We start from the raw sequence: 20844 nt of genomic DNA, 5'->3' as shown, positions 1-20844 counted from the left end.
ATACCCACTGTAAGATTTAGAAAATAAGTCTTCCTACATTTCTTCATTAACCCAATTGTTAAGAATGGTTAAAGTGTGTAGGGACATTTACATGTACACACATGCACACCCACCCTTACCTGGATGGCAACAACTTTTAAATAGTGTAATCAGAGCAGAAATCAGTATCATACATCTGCTATAAAAATATATGTATGCACATCTGCAGGGGGGCAAGCATGTCATGCATACAATTTTGTCATTATGCAAATAACATGAATTATGATATCATCATGAAGTCATACTAGCATGTGGTATCTTCTTGTCAGCCCCAAGATGTAGTTTATAATAAGAAATCAACTCTACATTAAGATTAAAACTACTTTTATTAAGCTTGGCTATAGTAATAGAAGCTTGCAAGTCTAATTATGGTTAACCTCCACCCCTTTTATACTAATGTGAATTAGGGAGTGTCTGAGATGTTTCTACATTCCTCCTTTTAAACAACCAAAGCAATGTCTCCCTCCTTGCTGTTTGGTAATAAATCTCCCCTCCCTCTGTCAAGGTCATTCTCTTTACTTTCTACATTTCTCTGTTGCAACACCTGCCCTTTGGAATTTCATCCCCTCAAGATTCATCTGCCCTCCCCACTCCACCTTGACTGTGTTTATAACAGCCTTGAAAATTTGGCTCTTCCCCCAGGACTTGGGTTGAGTGAGTGGTGGACTGTCTGTATTTCTTTTGGCTAGTATGGTGGTTTTTTCCCATACGTTTAGGGTTTTCCATTTGTATTTTATTAATGCTTTTTATTGTACGCTGCCCTGGGTGGCCCTATACATTCAATATAAATAATAAAATAAAATAAAATAAATAAAATGTCATAATGGTTTCTACTGGACACCTACAAAGATATGGCTGTCCAGATGGTATTCAATTATAGTTTCATAACCTGTCATAGTTTGTCATGTTGCCTAAGACTGCTGGGAATTAGTTCAGTAATATCTGATGAGGCATCTATTTCACTATCCCTGGTACATCCCTTTAACATGTACAATCTTCCTGAAACAGACTTCCTGGGGCAGATTCTTGAACCTGCCACTGCTGTTGTTACAACATGCAAAACGCTGAATGCAGGTTAACCATACACAATTGCTATGTTCACATTGATATGATACATTCATACAGTACAAATCAACCATATTATGGTTTGGCATTATGGTCTTATTTGGGCAACAAACTAAGACAATGGGTTTGAACTTCTAACTCTTACACTGAATCATAAACTACTTAGTCCCATTCAAGCATTATTGTATACTAAGTTCTACTAAATTAAGGAGTAGCTTTCCAGATTCTGTTGGACTACAACTTCTATCAGCAGCTCTTCCCATCATGGTTAATAATGAGATGACTGGATTTGGAGTCCAACATCTGGATAACACGTTTCCATCCTTACAGTAAATGGTTCTTCTGGAGGCTTCTGATGTTTATGGCAGACTAAATGAAGAAGCAGGGATGGCACTGTGGCAGAGATCAGTGACAAGACAGTGAATTCTGGCCAGTGCAGTCTTTCCAGATAAAGGAGAGACATGAGATTGCCCACTTGCACTCCAGATAGCTATTCCTCATGAGTAGATTGCAGGAAATGAGTTTTTTTGAGGTTGGCTCATGAGTTGAGCAGCTGGGAGTTGAGGGATTTCAGCCAAGCCCACAGCCATAATGAAGCCTATATGGACACAAGGTTCACCAAGCCTCATTCCTTAAACACTTGTGGATGTAATTAATTTACAGCTAAGGAGAGAGTTTCTGAGCAACAGGATAAGAGAATTCTACTTGGTGAGTCAACATTCTTTCTGGATTAAAAAGGAAAAAAAGGGGCGGGGTTTCAAAGATTTAAAAACTTTCGACACTTGGCAACCGGTTTGCATTTACAACTGTCGCAGCATCCTGCAGTCACATGATCACCATTTTCAACCTTCCTGGCTGCCTTCCAGCAAGCAAAATGAATGGGAAACTGTGTGATTCACTTAACGACCATGTGGTTTGCTTAATGACCACCACAAAAAAGGTCATAAAATCAGGTCAGATTCGCTTAATTACCACTGCTTAGCAACCAAAATTCTGGTCCCAATTGTGGTCATTAAGTGAGGACTACCTGTATCTAAATTTGTGTGGCGGGGGAAAAAAACCAAGAGTTAAATACAAGATGGAAAGGAAAGAGGATGATTGGTTCTGCCTGACTTGAAATTGTATTTTGCAGCTTGCTGTTTGGTTTGGATGGAAGACTGTCTGCTGCTGAGAAATAGAAGGCTCTTGGAGTTAGAAGGACATGACCTGATAGTTGGGTGGCATGGATATTTGTGGTACAATAAAGTCAAGGTTAATGTGGATTTAAAAATCAATACGTTCCATATTGAGAATATGGAATAGATACAAACCCAGGCTGTGCTCAAAAACACCTTCGTGGCTCTCAACACAAGAAACATTTTATAGATGAGAAATAACAGGCAAACGTAAATTGTTAACTTATTGTGAAATACTAGAATTTTGTCAAGGGGAATACAAAATAAAATCAAGAGAAATACTGGTGGTGGAGGAATATAAGTGCCAACGGTTTTCTTGTTTTCTTATTTAGTTATTAGAAAGATTTAACGTAGACAAAAGAGTTTATGGTTTTGAACATTGTAAGACTGAGTTTGAAATTGAATTGTGTACAAATGATGAACATATAATTGCTAAAATATATAAACTTTTATTGAAATTTGAAACAGAAGAACAAGTGAAAGAATATATGATAAAAATTTTGGTTATAATATACAGATCGAACAATGGGAAAATATGTGGTTGAAGGGACTGAAATTTATATTATAATCTTAAAGAGAATTTTTATAAAATGATGTACTGTTGGTATATGTTACCAGAAAAATTGTCTAGAATGTATAAAGGCACTTCAAATTTATGTTGGAAATGTGAACAAGAAGGGACATTTTATCATGCTTGGTGAAGGTGTAAAAAAGCTAGAAAATTTTGGATTCAAATCCATACACTGATTCAGAGGATTTTAAAGATTAATATATAATTGAGACCAGAGATTTTTTGGGATTGATAGACAAACAATTGGAAAAAAAAATCATGGAACTTGTACATGATAACTGCAGTGAGATTATTGTATGCCCAAAGAAAGATTCGGGATTATCCACAATGGAGGAATGGTTGGTGAAGATGATGGAACTTGCTGAGATGGCTAAATTGATTTCTTTGATCAGAGAAAAGACAATATTGCTGACTGGAAAGACCTTAGGGACTTTTTCCGTAAAACAGAAAAAAATTAACTTATGATTTATGGTTTTGATGGTTAGATAGGATAGACTATAAAAAGAAGAGACTCATGTTGTAACCTTAGTGTAAGAGGTAAATTTATATTTGTACTTATAACTGCTGCAAAGAAGATCAGAAGCCACTTTTTTGGTATCTTTTTCTTTTTTTCCTTCCTTGCACTTTTAGCTTCTTTTCTGATTTCTTTTTTTCCTTCTTCTTACTTTATATTAGTTTGCATTAGTTTTTATCTTCCTTTTTAAAACTGTGTGTGTGTGTGTGTGTGTGTATAATGTGTCTATATATGCTGTGTGTGTGTTTGTGTGTGTGTGTGTGTGTGTACACCCACATATTGTGTATATATAGTATAAATATAGTAAATGGTTCTTCTGGTTGATGTATGGAAGTTTCACATCGGTATCATATGTTCTTGGGGGCTGGCATGGATGTTTCCATATAATGTGGATAATACTTTGGGTTTACAACCATATTATCTAATTAGTTTTTAATGGTGCCTCACATGGGAGCTGAAACATATGGGCTCTCCATGTCCTTGCAGAAGGAGAGATGAGGCTGAACTGGAAGCCAGATGTATAAACAAAATAATAAAAGCATGCATGAATGCTTTTTATGGTTTCATTCTATCCCTCCTCACTATCATCTCATGTATGTACATTTTTTTTAGATTTCATGTATTCATATTTTAAATTTATAATAGCTTTATGATATAAAATACATGTTTAATGTACTTCAATAGAAGAGAATATCTGTAGCTCAGGGCTGAATTGTATTTATTTACTGTGTAGATATTTTTACTGAATAAGCTCACTAGTAATTTTCTATAGATTTCCACTTTCCTTTTGGGTAGAGGAAAAACATGTTCACAAAAAAGAGATAGATTGATCTTGGAGTATTTCTCAATCTAAGATCTCTCTCTTTCTCTCTCCCTGTCTACACCAATGTGATGTAGTAGTTAAGTGCTGGACTAGGACTGAGAAGACCCAGGTTCAGCACCTTCAGACAACTCATTGGGTAACTTTGGGCCAATCACTAATTCACACTATCTCACTATTTCACAGGATAGTTGTGCAGATAAAATGAAGTGAGATCCCTGTATAAGCCATCTTGAAATCTTAGAGAAAAAACAGAGTACAAATCCAACAAATAAATTAATTATATCTGTCATGAAAACAATCAATTTCTTTAAAGAATATGCTTCATGTTCTTATGTTTAGATGGAAGTATTTGTGTGTGTGTGTGTGTGTGTGTTTATACATATATATAAGCAAACTATCTTGGACTGAATCATCATAATACTGATTGGAGCTAAATCTCAGCTGAAGGTCCTTCCCAATCCTGAAATCATTTTAATGGGAATCAAAAGCAAAAAGATTAACGGTTGTGAAGTATTATTCATAAACCAACCTAACATTCTTCACTGAATTCAACTTGGTTTGGTAATTTCTTATGTAATGCAAAACAACACATTTATATTCAGAAATAAATCCATTAACTTTAATGGGACTTCCATCATGTTAGGCATAGGCTTCTTGCCTCTGTTTCTCATCACATATACTCTACTTTGCTTCCATATTTGAACTGATGGAAGAATTTTTACATACCAAAGAAAAGATTAAATAGCACTTTTTCTGCAAATATCTAACTCAACCATCATGCTCAATGGAAGTAAAGGTACACTTAATAATTACAGCCCAGTTTACTTTAAGCTGATGAGTAAGGTTCATGATAACAAGTTACAACTGCTTCATCATATGGCCTTTTTTCTGTTTTAAAAATTGCTCTACTTCCATAAACTAAATCTCACTTTAGTGGATTTTAAGTCCTCAGTGAGTAATATTCATGCACTGGTTTAGAAGGGTCATTGATTTAAAGTTATTATCTTGCTTCCTTTAGCCTGTTGCATCTTTAGTCTGCGAAGTCTTTCTTTTAGCTAATAATGAAGTAAATTTACTTGTATTTTATAAGCACAATTGTTTTGATGAATTGAGATTCCAATAAATGATTAGGAATTAATTTCTGCAAACTTCCAAAGACATCTTCAAAATGCTATTTCTGTTTTAATAGATTCAAGATCCAATTATTTTCAGGTATGTTTAAATGTCTGCATAGTAAACTGAATGTGAACCTGCTAAAGTTTATATCCTAATCTCAAGGAAAAGGCTGTATCACAGAATGAATGAAAATTGATAACTCACTGAGCTATTCACACATCAAAGCAGCACTACAGAGTGGATTAATTCATGTCACACATCAAAGAAAGAAATTAAATAGAATCATGTCTTATTTCAGAGTTATTCTTTTCCTCTATTGCATATATCATATTATTAATGACTGCAAGGTATTTTGTTAAAGCTCAAGGCAATGGAAAATTTAATCACATCCTTGCTTATGAGGCACAAATATGATGCAAATGTATGCTTATTATTTTTCATTTGTAATGGGGAAAAAGAAATGTACGCATAAAGTATTACCTCCAGCAAAAAGGCTGGTAGAAATATTAACACGCATTCATAAAATAAAGAGTGCGAATAACCATGAACATGAAATAGTCAGTCCTCCTCAACCAAGTCAACTATAGTTAATGGTTGAAACCACAACTTTTTCCTTCTTGAAACAATTTCTACAATTCTGCCAGTTATTATGGAATAGGAACTCTGTAAAAACTAAGCAGTATTGCCAAACATAGCCATGAGGGCATTCCTGGCCCAAGAATGCAATAATAATGGAAAATCCAGGAGATTCATTCTTTTCTATTGCAACAATACATGTGATAGACTTTAAAATGAGTATTTTAAAAATTCTCCCCGTATCTCCTGATGCCTCTTTTTAACTATATTAAATCACATCTCTCTCTGTTGTTACTATAATTTTGCTTTGCAACTTCCATTAAAATCATATTTTATTGATTGTCCCATAAAATTAATCTCACTTAAGGATAATTTTGGACATTAGTCTTGGATCTCACTTGGGAAGATCCAGTCTTACTTGGAAATTGGCACCTCCAACATTAATAAAGGAAAAATGGGCAATCTGTCAGCATGTTGGTTGCAGGTCAGGGAAAGATGTTGGTCCTCAAGATATAAGGCATTCCTATTCCTCTGACACACCACTGGGCTAGGGAGGGATAGATGCTAAGCACAAAGGTATTATACGTAAAGTATGTTTGATCCAACGTGTAATTTATATATGAACTACTGTTTGGAGTGTTCCTCAGTGTTGAAGAAGCTACATTTTAACACAGGATAATGTTGAAGATCTATCAATGTGTTATAGCCCTGGTTCTGATTTGACTCAACAACTCTAAAAGTCTGCAAAAATAATTGTTTTATTTTTCCAGGATTGGGTCACAGTAAACAGATAAAAAGGCTACAAAACAAATGGTACTCTTTCTCATCTGAACAAATATAGAACAGCTATTTTTCCTTAAGAAAGGAGAAAAATCAAATAAATCAAATGCAGCATTTTTGTGGTAGTCTTTCTAGCAATAGATGCTTAATGTAACGATTTTTTGAGAAGCTACAGTTACATTTGAGAAGCTACAAACTCTGGACCATGGACATTTTAGGCACGTGACAAAAGCAGCCTTAAGGTTAATGGCTCAGTGGCATGCATAATAGGAATAGGAATCATAATGTGGCATGGCTATACGCTTCCTTGGAATAAGCCAGAAATGATAAAATACATTTTAATATGCAACTATAGTGGAAATTACCATGCATATAGTGGAAATTACCATGCATTCAGTGATGGGCTTCCTAGGTCAAATTGTCTGGAAATGGAATGTCCTAAGCAATCACAAAGTTTATGTAAGCTGCTTTTGTTCATGAAGTTCTTTATTTTCAATAAGGATTCTTAGCAGGCTAGAGTTTCTCCAGCTTACTGTAGCAATTAATGTTATATTATTAGGTATTTAGCTCCCCCTGCAGGACAAGAGAGGTACTTCAAATAACTCTTTCTGTGCCAGTCATGCAAATAACAAGAAGCACGGGACGTATTAAGTTAAATTCTGCAAGCTTAATGCTTGATATTTTTTTAAATAACTACTTGTAAATTTAACTTTATATTCTAATTTATGTAAGTTTCTTTGGATATATGCTAATGACAACTAAGGAAGACATGTTTCTCTTTCATTAGTTATTTTTGTGAGTGTGGTAACTTGGTTCAAAAGGTAACGAAAACAACAAAACCCCAAAATTTGAAAAGAAGATATTCTCTTGAGTGTAATATTTGGCAAGAACAAATGACTCAACTTTTAATCAGTTAAGTTACACAAAAGAGAAGCAAAGCACTGGAGTATTCCTGTTAAAAAGAGTTCCAAATCCTGCCAACATTACAGATACCTTACTTCTGAACTGGTAAATTCAGGCAGAGATGTGAAGTTTCACATTCTGATCAACATATACAGTACACTCCGCGTGCTTAACATTTTTTTGTGAACTGTGAACAATTGGTATCTTCTAGTCCTTAGTGCTCTCAGCGTACGTGTAAAAGAGAAGGGCTTCCCTGCTCCACTATGATACAGTCATCAGAAAGTCGCACATACAGACATGGCCGTGAAAGATACTTAGATTGTGAATTCAGCTCAGCAGTCACCTTTATGTCAAGCTATTGAAAGTAAACAAGATTACAGCAACTACCAGTTTTGTAATTATCTATATATAGTTAAGCAAATTACATCTTTGATATCAATAGAAGAAACTGTTATTCATAGCTTAAATCCAATAAATAACACTTATTTGCAAATCTAAGGCATTGAGTAGTCCTCAGACTTAACAGATTTCATGTTTGTGGATTTTTTAAAAAATTGGCAGTACAGAAGCAATTCATAATTATAGGGGGAAAACAATATAATAAACTTATGTAGCTTGTGACAGGAACCTAACCAGAAGGTAGCTCCAATTAATGAATATTTTATACGAACAGGAACAGTCTAGGTCTACTGAATCTTGGCTGCCTTTTGAAAGGAAGAAAGAAAACAAAATATATACTACACTTATACATTCATATATTGGCTTTACAGTTTGTATCACATACATAGGGCAAAACTAGAATATTACAAACGCAGGACATTCTGCATTGCTGACTTTATAAAGCTATTTATACCATATTGGCTACATCTCTTCTAAAGTGGGAATCAAAACTTACAGTGGAAAGCCCCCTTGTTAACATTTTTTTTAACTAAAAGAATAGCTTCTTCTGAAACAGTTCTCCTATTGATATCTATAAACAAAACAAAACAAAGCAAAACAAAAAACAACCGGGATTCTCTTTAAAAAATGCAAGCAGCATGAAAATAGAAATGTGGAGAAAGCACTTTTTCTTAGTCATTGAACAGTGAAATGTATTTTGTTTAAAGCTTCCTAAAATCCATTTGAGAATCCATTCTCAAAGGAATAGCTTTCCAATGTGATGTCACTTGGCAGTCGAGGTTTTTTTTTTTTTTTTTGAAAATACGGTACCAAAAAAAAAAGGGATGCAGTGGCACTGCGGGTTAAACCGCTGAGCTGCTGAGCTTGCTGATCAGGTTGGTGGTTCAAATCTGTGTGACAGGGTGAGCTCCTGTTGCTAGTCCCAGCTCCTGCCAACCTAGCAGTTCGAAAAGATGCAAATGTGAGTAGATTAATAGGTACCGCTTCGGCGGGCAGGTAACGGCGTTCTGTTTAGTCATGCCAGCCACATGACCACAGAAGTGTCTACGGACAAACGGCGGCTCTTCGGCTTTGAAACGGAGATGAGCACCGCCCCCTAGAGTCAGACATGACTGGACTTAATGTCAAGGGAAACCTTTATCTTTACCTTATGGTACAAAAAAGAGTATGTCTTTTAGCAATAGCTAACAGGGCTACTGTGCATCCTTTGATAATAATTTGGAAGAAGTACTTCAGATCTTGTACAAGCTCTGCACCTACTATTCAGGAAAGCAGCCTGCTTTTTTCAGGCTTCTGTAGGAACCTGAAACAAAATGGCTGCTTTAAAGAACAGACTCATTTAGATTAATGTGGTTCTTAAAGCAGCCACATTGTTTTTGAGGCTCATATGCAAGAATTAAATAAGCTGAGCTACTTTCAGAAATAGGAGAAAGGTGCTATGACTGCATGAGGTCTAAATCATTTCTGTAATTTGCACAGCCCTAGTAAGTAGTAGTAAGTAAATAAGTAGGTATGGAGTAAGGTATCTACCACAATGTACTAAGGAAAAGCATTGTGACTTTGAATGACGTACTTGGAATTATAGTTTAGTTCCACGGTACCCAGACTGTGTGCTGTAGCAAACTCACAGGGGCACCATAGGATATTTTAAATTTTTGTGCCATCTATTTGCAAAGTTGGTTTTTGCAACGTTCAATCTTTGTGAAGCTGGGTTTTTGGCAGTTGCTGTGATAAAAAGCAGGTACTGTGTGAAAATCAATGTGGAACAGGAAATGAAGGTGGAGGTGTCCAATCTGATTCCAAGGTTTGAGAAGTTGGGCCGTGCCCAACAGGTACACACATCCCATTAGTAATTGTGGTTATTTAAGAATGAAATAAAAATATTTATTTTTCCTTGCAATTTATGAGTATTATTTTTTCAAATGGCTACTAGGTTGTAAGGACATAAATACTTATTGTTTGAACCTAACTACTTAATAAATGGAACTGTTAGATATTTCTTTTGGCCTAGAGCTGCCGTGAAAAAATTACTGAGACACTAATGGCACTGTGAGTCAAGGAAGTTTGGGAACCTCTGGTTTAGTTGATGACATTTAAGCAGAATACAGTTCTATCCAATAGTTACTGCCACTGGGGGGGGGGGGGGATGAAGTGTTCAGCTGTTGCGACAATTTCTCTTGAAATTCATAAGGAAAAAAAGGCACTCCATCTTCTCAAATGCCAGAATTCACATTTCTTAACAAGGTAAATATGCTCAAGCAACTTTAACAACACTTAACAGCAACAGTTATAAATGTATACATTTGTGACTAGGACAACACAGCTTTTATTCTCTCAACAGTTGAGAACTGTAACAGTATTTGCAATTTCTTTTACTTCTGGTCAATAAAGAAGTCAAGATACCTTAAACCAATATAAATAATTGTCTTTAGAATAATTTAAAGTAATTCGTCCACTGAAAATATGCACAGATATTTTATACATTTTCTACAAAAAACATACAATGGCAGTTAACATTAAGAAAGATTATTTCACTAAGCTTAAAAGTGTTTTACTGAAAGTCTGTCCCTGCTGAAAAATGAATGCCAATAGAAACAATCCAGAAAGAAAGATGAAAATTTCAGATAATTTTTTTACAATGTAAATTAAAAGTACAGATCAAGTTGAACAAGTTTACTTTCTAAGATCTATATGCATGCACAAAATCTAGTATGAAAAATGACTAACAATTTATTACTTCATGTTTTAAACTTCTGCTGTATTTCCAGATGCTATATGACAGCTGAAATTCCTAACACACTTATTTGTATGACTCATTGATTCCAATGTGTTCACTAGTGACTGTATTTTAGAAATACAACAACACTGTCTCATGAATTAGAGGAATTTATCACAGGATGTATACATAAACAGGGAAGGCATCGTGCTTTGTAACAGATATCTAGAGTATCTGAATATCTCCCTAAATACAAAGTATATATTTCTGCTCCCAATGCCCCAGTTTGATTAGTCTCCAAGACAACCATTCAGGAAATTCGTACTGGAATCTGTCTCATGAGCCATTAAACAAACAAATGATAGCTTCCCTTTCCCGTAAGAATTTCTGCTTCCACCTCTAGCGTCATCAAATTTGTGACCTGCCATCTCTTCAAAGTCTCCTGGGAGCATGTCAGTTTGGAACTGAGAACTTTATATAGTTCAACTCTGATAAGTTGGAGTATAGTCAGGCCGCCTAGTATGAATAATTTTTGGCTTTGGTTTCTTGACTACTTCTGTTGTTTCTTCTGCCTCAAGTTCCTCATCAGTTTCACATACATGGACCACCACGCTAGGAGTAGTTTCAGTTGCAGCATGAAGTTCATAATGGTCCCCTAAAATGTATTTAAAAACAGTAAGTGATAACTGTACACTTAAGAACAAAACACACATTTGCTCAGTTGAATTTATTGCATATGGGCACTGGTTAAAACAGTCACAACATGATGCTGTGTATGACACCTTGCTGCTTGGTTCTCTGAATCCAGAATGCTGCTCCCAGACTTCCAATAAAGAATTGCATTGCAGCTTCTCAATTTTGGGAGAGCCATGAAATACTTTATTACTTCTGAGTAAAGGATTGCACTAAAATTGACTGAATTAATTTTGTTTGTTTCATATGAATCTTATTCTTTTTTTCCCTTCCTTTATATTTAGTTTAATTGTGGAAATGTGATTTCTTACTGCATTATAATTGATGCATTATTTTTTTCTTTTTGTTTGGTTTTTTTTAGAATTTTTATCCCACCTTTATTATTTTTATAAAAAACTCAAGGTGGCGAACGTACCTACTACTCCTTCCTCCTCCTCTTTTCCCCACAACAGCAACCCTGTGAGGTAAGTTGGGCTGAGAGAGAGAGACTGGCCCAAGGTCACCCAGCCGGCTCTCATGCCTAAGGCGGGTCTAGAACTCTCAGTCTCCTGGTTTCTAGCCCATTGCCTTAACCACTAGACCAAACTGGCTCTCATTTGTTATACTTCATGAATAAAAAAAAAAATAGGCCAAAAAAAGTTAAGGATTGTACTGCTAGTTCCTAATTTTCCCATTCCTTAGCCCTGTTCCTAATTATTTCCTTTAAATTATTCTAAACATAAATATTTATATTGCTTTACACTACTGTTACTTCTAGAGTTATGTATACCTTGAAAATGATTTAATTTTAAAGGAGGTTTTATTTATTTATTTAATTAGCTTACGCTTTTAACGATTTTTAAAGAAAGCTACACCAGAAAAAGATTTTAAAAAACCCTAAAAGTAAAAAAGAAACAGTAAGTAAAAACATTATGGAAAAAACATTTTACTGATGCGTTCTCCTTTTCCCATCCGTCTGTTTCCCCAATCTAAATATCTGTACTTTACATTGAACATTTAAGGTTATTGCTAGTATCTAAAACATAAATGAAAGATGAAAATGATTTAGAGATGCTTTGGACCTCATGCGAGCACAGTAACTGTCTGCTAAAGTGGTCCAACATATTACCAGGTTCCGTATGATCCTGAAGAAAATATGCAACCTCTTTAAGAGCTGCATGTACTTTAATGATAATGGATCAACTCCTTAAAGCAGCAACATCCTTTTTTCCCCCCACACTTACAAAGAAGTCTAGAAAAAAGTTCTGTACCTCATGAGGTTAGAAGCACTTTTTTTTTCTGGAGTATACATAATAACATGTATATACTGTACATATGCACATATATGCCCAGAAAAGTGGGTGAACACAGGAATATTACAAAATAAATAGGAGAAATAAAATGAATTGGAGTTATTAAGAGTTCTGAGTTATAATCTCTTACCTGGTCCTAATTTGGAGATCGCACATAAAAGATCATAATTAATGGCTGGTGTAGCATCATCTGCTTGTTCCCAACCAACAGGGGGAGAAGATGGAGGAGAAATCAGGAACTGTTTCTCTGGATCGGGTGGTGCTAAATGTGTATTTCCAATATGCAAACTCTATAAAGTTATCAAGAAAAATAAGCATTCTTATATTGATTCTGGCATATATATGAAATGAAAAGATGGCATGTATATATAGTTGGGCTGTGCATAGTGTCAAAATTATTAGGAAGAAGTGCTTTGGATGTGACATGAACATTTATTATTTATTTATTTATATTTTTATCCTGAACATTGCACCTCTCTTCTATTTATGAAAAGAGCTGACCTTTTTTCAGGCTTCTGTAGGAGCTTGAAAGGTTGATGCCATTGCTTTAAGGAATCCACTCATTAAATTTAAAGTGATTCTTACAGCAGTGGCACCTTTCTCTTTGTGTGGAAAACTGGAAACAATCAGGCTGATACAGTGCTGCCGTGCTACTCATGGACTGAGAACAGAAAAGATGATACTCAGGACATAAAAGAAGAGAATCCTGACAATATTAAAACTAAAATTTTGAAATTCCAAACTCATCCAAGTGGAAGACAGCTTGTACATTAGCTTCTTTTATAGCCCTTCCAGGTCATCCACTGAAGCTAAAATGGAAGAGGTTCTGGAAACTGATTAGCTAAATACCATTATCAAGTCTCTGACCATCACACCCTATTACAGTAAATTACCAGGTAACATTAAAAACACAAAGAGCTGCCAAAGAAGTAAGTCAGACTCCTGGTCATCTAGCATTACATGCCAAGAGGTGGGTTCTTCCCAGGATATGCCAGCAATGGAGGCAGGGATTTTCATTATTAAAACAAATGCTTAGCAACCACTGATATGGAATAGAATATTATATTTTGATGTTTTAAAACTATTATAATCCCAAAGAATACATATTCCAATTCATACCAAAAAATTACAGCATCTTAAAACCAGGGAAATAAGACCAAGAATAGAGCATCATAACTTCAGTTAAAAACCTGACCAATTAAATAAAAGGTCAAAAATATAAATATTCCAGCCTTCTTCTATATAAATACAATATAAATATACCAAGCCTTCTATCACTTGGCTTGGTAACACCTGGTAGCACTTCCTTTATGGCAGATATCATATGTTCAAAGCAACCTCCTCTCCTTCAGTTCTTAGTACTCAGCTGTGGCATCTGGGCCAACTTTATAGGCTGCTCCATGTAAAGCTCACTGTAATAATCTCATCTCCAGGCTAACAGCTAACAGATCACTATGGCCAGTCTATAACTAATTGTTGGTGTTTGGCAAGCTGGTTGTTGCTGAAAAGTCACCCTTTGCTACTTATGCCTCCATGGATAATGATTCCTCCAAAAGCAACCCCAGACTAATGGCTGCTTCAGAAGGAATGCAACCCTGGCAAGAACAGGCAATCCCTCTAATTTCATAGTGCCTTCATCTTGTTTTCATTCAGCATCAGCTTACTGGCACTCACCCAGTCCACCGCTGCATCCAGACACTGATCAAATGACTATATAATACCTTCAATCAAGAGAAACAGAGCTGGGCTTCATCATGGCAGCTCACTCCAAATCTCCTAGTGATCTTGCCCAATTATTTCATACAGATATTAAATATTATTAGGGACAAAATGTAACCCTGCAGAAATTCACAGCTTAACTGTCCTGTGGCTGTAGTATAATGATCCAACATTATCTTCCAAATTTGGTAGCTTTGTTGTAAGAACTAGGCAAGTGCAGTTCAAAAACAAATGGACCCTGCAACCAGAGAGGACAGATGCTAAGAACAACATTATCCTCCAGACAGGGCCTTAAGGTAGAAATCATACACTGCAACCTGAGCTCCCAATCCACAAAGCTGTTTTAGAAGAATGCCACAGTCAATATGAATCACTGAGGAGGATCAAGAAGACTGGGAGATGTTATAGGTCAGGATGGCAAAGGCTGATTCAGTCCCACAACCAGCCTACATACTAAGATTGCTGATTATGCTAGTTGTAGAACAGGCTTGTCTTCTCCCATAGCAGGCACAAAAACACATTTTTTAAAAAAAATTAATTTTATCCCGCCTTTGTAATGAAAATTGCAGTCAGTATCTTACATGTGCTTATATAGAGGACAGTCCAAACTAGAAAAACAATTCCAAGAGCCAACTGGTGATTGCTTCTGATAAAGCATTTTGAACTACACCACCAGTACCAACACACAAGGCATTGACTGATAAATCTGCTTATATATAAATCCTTTTGGTTACAGCTGGTTTACATTAAAAAATCTGGATTACATGATCCCTTGTAACTGATGCAATACGCTGACCCCTCGAACATCATAGTATAGGTGACCTTTGTTTCCCATAATTTTAAATGGAGCCCAAACTGTATTATACGTGATGGACATTTTCGCACACCCACAACTCTTGGTTTGTGGGTTTTTTGTTATTGTTATTTTATTCATGCACAAAATGGAAGACAAGCTTTTGTGCAGTGTTATTGATTTATTTATTGCTTTTGTTCTTGTATTTTAATATTGCATTTTATTATTTTATTGCTTGTATGCTATCTAGAGAACATGTGTTGTTGAGTGGCCTATAATAATAACAAACAAACACTTCAGGTATACTTGTGTCCTTGAGGTGGGGAAAGGAGAATAACACTCATATCAAATCAAGTTCAATTTTCCTAATTTTGCATTTCCCAAAATCCATAATCTGTTAAGCAACTTTTAATGACCAGCTTTTATTTCAATTCCTGAAGTAGGAGAGCAAATGCCAGATCTACACACAGCTTAGTTCTCACCTGGTGGTCTGGAAGCTCTACTTACAGAAGTCTCTATTAATATCACTAGAGAGTCAATGGATAAGTGTTTTTGGAAAAGCAGACTATGCAACATGTTCCTTTTTTCTGAAGGATCTCTGAATTCTTTAAACAGATATCAGCTAATCAGATAAATAGTAGAACTGTGATAGATGAATAGGTTCACTGCTTAAAATAGACAGAAATAAATGGAACTTAGTTATAAATAATGTTAAGTCTCACTGATTTCTAGCTCATATATTGTGTAGCCAGGGATGTACTCTAACTGCAGTAGAGGAATAGGAAACAGAGCAAAAGAATAAAAAGCTATTAAACTTTAACCAGTTAGATTCCCTTGTCTTACCTGAGCAAAATATAGTTTCATTTCCTTTCCAAGAAATTCTGTCTTGTGTAACCGAATTTTAACATCAGCTGCTGACAAAGGATTGCTGAAGTTCAGCCTTATTCTTTTAAAACTCTTAAAATACTGAAAGGTGACATCTTTGTCATACGTTCTAAACAGAGCTTCAAATCTGGCCTGAAAAATAAACACATGAACAGTTAACAATACAGTATTCCTGTCTGAAGCTTATTGATCCATAAATACAGACAGACAGTTTCACTATCTGAACTTACAATTCATAAATCATGCATCTACAAAACCAAAACACAAGCACATTTTCTGTATGTTTGGGCTCCCATGCCTCCAAAGTTTTGAGTTCCGCTACCAAGAGCTTGCCCAAGTGTTGTTATTCGATTATAATTTCTAATTTGATCATCAGAGAAAATGTTAATAACTATATATTCAGCTGTATTTTATATTAATTAAATACAAATGCAGATAAAAGTAATCTAGTGATGCAGTTGTCTCTCTCACAGGCAGCAATCTCCTGCAGAACCTAAAAGAAAGCTCGTCTAACTCAGTGTTTTTTTTAGTAAGAATTTGATTAAATTTCAAGCAAAGATAAAAGCTATAGAAAAACAAAAAACTACAAAGAAAAAAAAAACTAAAAGTGTAGGAACACAAGAGAAAATTTTTCAAAATTACAAACAGAGGCGACTTCTGACTTTTAACAGCAAGGATAGACAACAATTTTCCATTATTTATTAAAAGATATTAAAGCAAAATCACATTATTTCTATAAATCATTCCACTGGCACATTATAGAAATCACTAAATACAGTTGCTCCCTCCCCTTATATTAAAAGAGAAAACAAACCAACCAACCTCCTAATCAACTCCCACCCCCAAGATAACATTTATTTATTTCCTTCCTACTACTATTCTATACATTCCAGTCTACTATAATAAAGATCAAACTAAAAAACATATAAATTGTCTGCCATTGTACTTAATACAACAATTTTAATAATCTTAATCATATTAAACCCCAAACCAGACATTTATTATTTTTTATTATACCTTAATCTTAATCCAAATCAATAAAGATAAATGAAATCAGCCAAACCCTAAAAGCAATCCAGATAAGTATTCTTAAACCCTTATCCCACTTCAAAATAAACCAGAAAATTTACATATCCGCACAATATGCACAGAGCTTTTTTCTTAAAAAAAATTAAACAGCCCAACTGCCCCACTCAAAAACTCCGACTTCTTTTCAGGAGACCTCCCATACATAATAACCCATTCTTTTCCATGGCATTCCATCAGAAGATCAATTACACTTATGGCTTGCAACTTGATCTCTCCCTTAATTTCTTCAACTTGATTAACCGATCTTCATCCAGTATTTCAACAGAAGTCCCGATCTCACTCTTAGAAAAGAATTTCTGTTAAATTCCTCAGTTTCATCCACGACATCCCCAACCAGATGACACATTTTGGACCTTGTATTTTCCACAATGTCCTGAACGCCTTGCATAAAAACTTGGTAGGAATCAGAAAGAAACTGTTTAAAATCTTGCTAGAAGTCAGAGAAAGTCTGTTTAAAATCCTCCATGTCTCAAGCAGTAGATTATGGTGACCCCTAGGAGCTTAACCAGTGAAAGTCAAAGATATGAAAGAATTCTGAAACGTGTTTACATAAGTGAAAGTGAGATATGCAGACAGCTCCCCAGGGAAAGTAGAAACAGAAAAGTGAAAGTTCAAAACAGCCAATTCAACGTGCAGGAAAATGCTAATATCTTCAAATTTAATACACAAATAATAACAGGGAAACAATTATTTACTCTCAATCCTCCTTAATATTTGGATGGAAAACTAAGTCCAAAACATAAAAAGAATTTTTTAAAAAATTGATCCCAAAAATAATAAGCACCAAGAGAACCCGCTTCTCCTTGCTGTAGAAAGCCTCTCAGGATACGCATACTTAAAAGAAATACAAATTGGGTGATTTAGAAATGGAGTGGCCTGTCTTAGTGTCCCTTTAAGGCTACAGTGCGGTTTGGAAATGGTGACTTCCCAGCCCCCCAGTCAAGCGTGAATGCTGTTCGTATATTCTGGCTGCAGGCAGCCGTCCGGAGGACAGATGGGGTGATTCCAGGTGTTTTCCTTTTTCCAGAAAAACGCTCCTGGGCTTCAGGAAAAACCTGCCCGAGCCCAAAAAACCTGCCGCGTTGTCAGTTCTGCCCACTGAGCCCACGGCCAAGGCTGTTCAGTCTGCCATGTCCCCACCAGAAGCCTCTAACTCAGTGTTTCTCAACCTCTGCTGGTTGGTGAATTCTGGGAATTGAAGTCCACATATCTTAAGTTGCTAAGGTTGAAAAACACTGCTTTATTTCTATACATTATTTCCCAAATGTCTACATGTCAGCTTGCAGGTGCTCCCAGGCAGTTTAGATTTTTTTTCCCTACCTGCCTGTATGCCTGGTGCCTTGCACTCAGCATTAGACACCACCCCCAGCCTCCAAATTCCCCTTGCTATGTATAATACTGCAAAGAAGAACCATATTCTCAAGCCAGATTCAGCTTGGGACTGCAAAAAAAAAAAGTTTCCCATTACAACCCTCTGGAGGAACAGCCTGGAATGCTGCAACTTTTCTGTTCTAAGCTCTCCACCCTTCCTCCCTCCCTTCTGTTTGCATGACCCAGAGCATATGCTCCCTGCCCTGTGGTTTTCAGCGCACACATACACAAAGACAGAGGCAGACACAACAGGAAAGCAGAAACACATATGGATATAACACAGTACATTGTTATACAGAAGAAAAAAAAATGCTCCCTACTGCCATTGCTGGCAAAAGGACTGGAAAGAATTCAAGAAGCCATGCTCTGTATCATTTCCCTACCATGTTTTCTCTTAAAAACATATGTGATCAGGACTAAGGTGCACACATTCATTTTTTTTTAAGTGTTAAAGGTTCCCTTCGTTACTATATAGTAATATAGGCCCCCAGTGGCAGGTTTCCATACTAATTATACATGAACAGTTTACTCACTGCATCTACAGGGTCTGGGCTACTCCATGCAAACTTAGCCAGAATGCCAGGAAGGGATTGAAAATGACCTTCTAAAGTCACTGCTTCCCTTGCAAGCCCAGTGACCCTTTAAAACTCATGCTGTGATATAACGTGTCTTTGTTTGCTTGTAGTAGGGAACAGACCAAATACAGAATCACTGGGAGGAAAGTAAATCCTCTAATTATGTTATCCGTAATACACAGAGGCTATATGGTTATTCCATGACTTAGCAACAACAAAAAACAAGCTATTGAACTGAAATTTTTAAATTTTTAATCCCGGGTGGGGAGAAAGGAGGAGTCAATAAAGCAGCATACATGCTGGTGTTATGAAATACCACTACTGTCAACAATACTGTAAAATCAGCTCAATGTGCTTTGGAAGATTACCTCCAATTTGGCCGGGCTGCAAACTTTACTTACATTATCCATTCAAATGAAAGTTATTTCTAAAACAGTAACTAAAATGTATAATTTAGCTAATGAGCTATGCTGTTAGCCAAACAAACAGCAGTTAGCATTATAATATATAAAAAGAGAACGGAGCTGTACTGAATGTGTTACTGACATAGGCTTTAACAGATCTATGGAAAATGTTCAACAGATGTATTTTTGTCACCATCATCCTGTGCCAAGAAAATCGGCCTCAGCTACATAGCTAGCTGCCTCTTACAAAATCAGAAGAGTGATACCTATAACTCGGCCTTTATCTTTCCTAGTCTTCCCTGGGATATCATAGAGCGAGCCTGTGATTTCTGCATGAAAATCAGAAATCATCGGTCGCTTCGGAATCGATCAAGTGGTTGATATGAATGTGTTTGCTGCTGCAGTAGGGTTATTGTGTTTTTATGGTTTTTAATTTTATAAGCCACCCAGAGTCACCGTGTGTGAGTTGGGCAGCCATATAAATGTGTTAAATAAATAAGCAAGCAAGCAAGCTGCTTCACGGTCCCTCTTCTTGCTTGCTGTGCAGTTGTGAACAGACCCCTAGGTGGTGTCTGGCAAGAAGACAGTAATGCTGTTTTGGTTGTATGAACAACTCTAGAGAAGCTATTCAGCATGTCCCAATCACATGTTCCAATATAAAAAATACTGTATGCAGAACCAGGGTGAAGATGGAGGGTATAACTTGATATAGTTTAGTGAGGATATGCAGTTTGCTTCAGTATGTCAATAATACAATTATTAGCATGAAAGAGATATTTTATTTATATACTTATTTATAATTCAAATTTTGAAATAATCATTGCAATTGTTTTAATAATTATTTCATTTTATAATTATTATAATTATTTAAGCATTTAAATGAAAATTTGAACGTTCTTAAAAACTAAAACATTCAGGAAAATGCAAGGCCATTCCCTATTCTTTATCACTATAATTCTTTGAGGGTTTTTAATTCGTATTTCAAAAATTTTAAACATCAAATATTGAGAAATTTAAAGGAACTCAAGTTCTGCCACTTGACTTAAGACCCAAAGAATATAGAAATAGATGAAAGGGATGATTGTTCTTTAAAGTTAAAATCACAATTTCCATGTTTTGTTAACTCCCCATCCCACCCCAAAGTGTCCCTGCATCTTATTTTCACCAACGAGAACTGAGGAAAAATGAAACTAAAAACAAATAAAGCATAGAATAAAATATGGGAAAAGAAATAAAATATAACATGGGAAAATTAGCAACAACTAAGATTAAAATGAAAATAAGGCTAACTTCAGAATATTGTTCTTGCATATACTAAAAACTTCGTTATAATTAGAAAACATCAT

The 20844-nt window shown here is 35.7% G+C and overlaps 1 protein-coding gene across 2 annotated transcripts in view; it reads right to left on the bottom strand.

Moving 5' to 3' along the window:
* Positions 1-10259: 10259 nt before the first annotated feature.
* RCAN1 (regulator of calcineurin 1) overlaps positions 10260-20844 on the bottom strand; it is a 29934-nt gene continuing 19349 nt past the window's right edge. For both annotated transcript variants that reach the window (XM_063305384.1, XM_063305385.1), the window contains exons 2-4: positions 16018-16191; positions 12793-12952; positions 10260-11332 (exon numbers count right to left, since the gene is read on the bottom strand). In XM_063305384.1, the coding sequence (XP_063161454.1) occupies positions 11160-11332; positions 12793-12952; positions 16018-16191 (507 nt within the window). In that variant the 3' untranslated portion in view covers positions 10260-11159. The remainder of the gene's footprint in view (positions 11333-12792; positions 12953-16017; positions 16192-20844) is intronic.

Source organism: Candoia aspera, chromosome 5, assembly GCF_035149785.1.
Source record: "Candoia aspera isolate rCanAsp1 chromosome 5, rCanAsp1.hap2, whole genome shotgun sequence".
NCBI classification, from domain to species: Eukaryota; Metazoa; Chordata; class Lepidosauria; order Squamata; family Boidae; genus Candoia; species Candoia aspera.
This window is presented reverse-complemented; position numbering and strand designations above follow the sequence as displayed.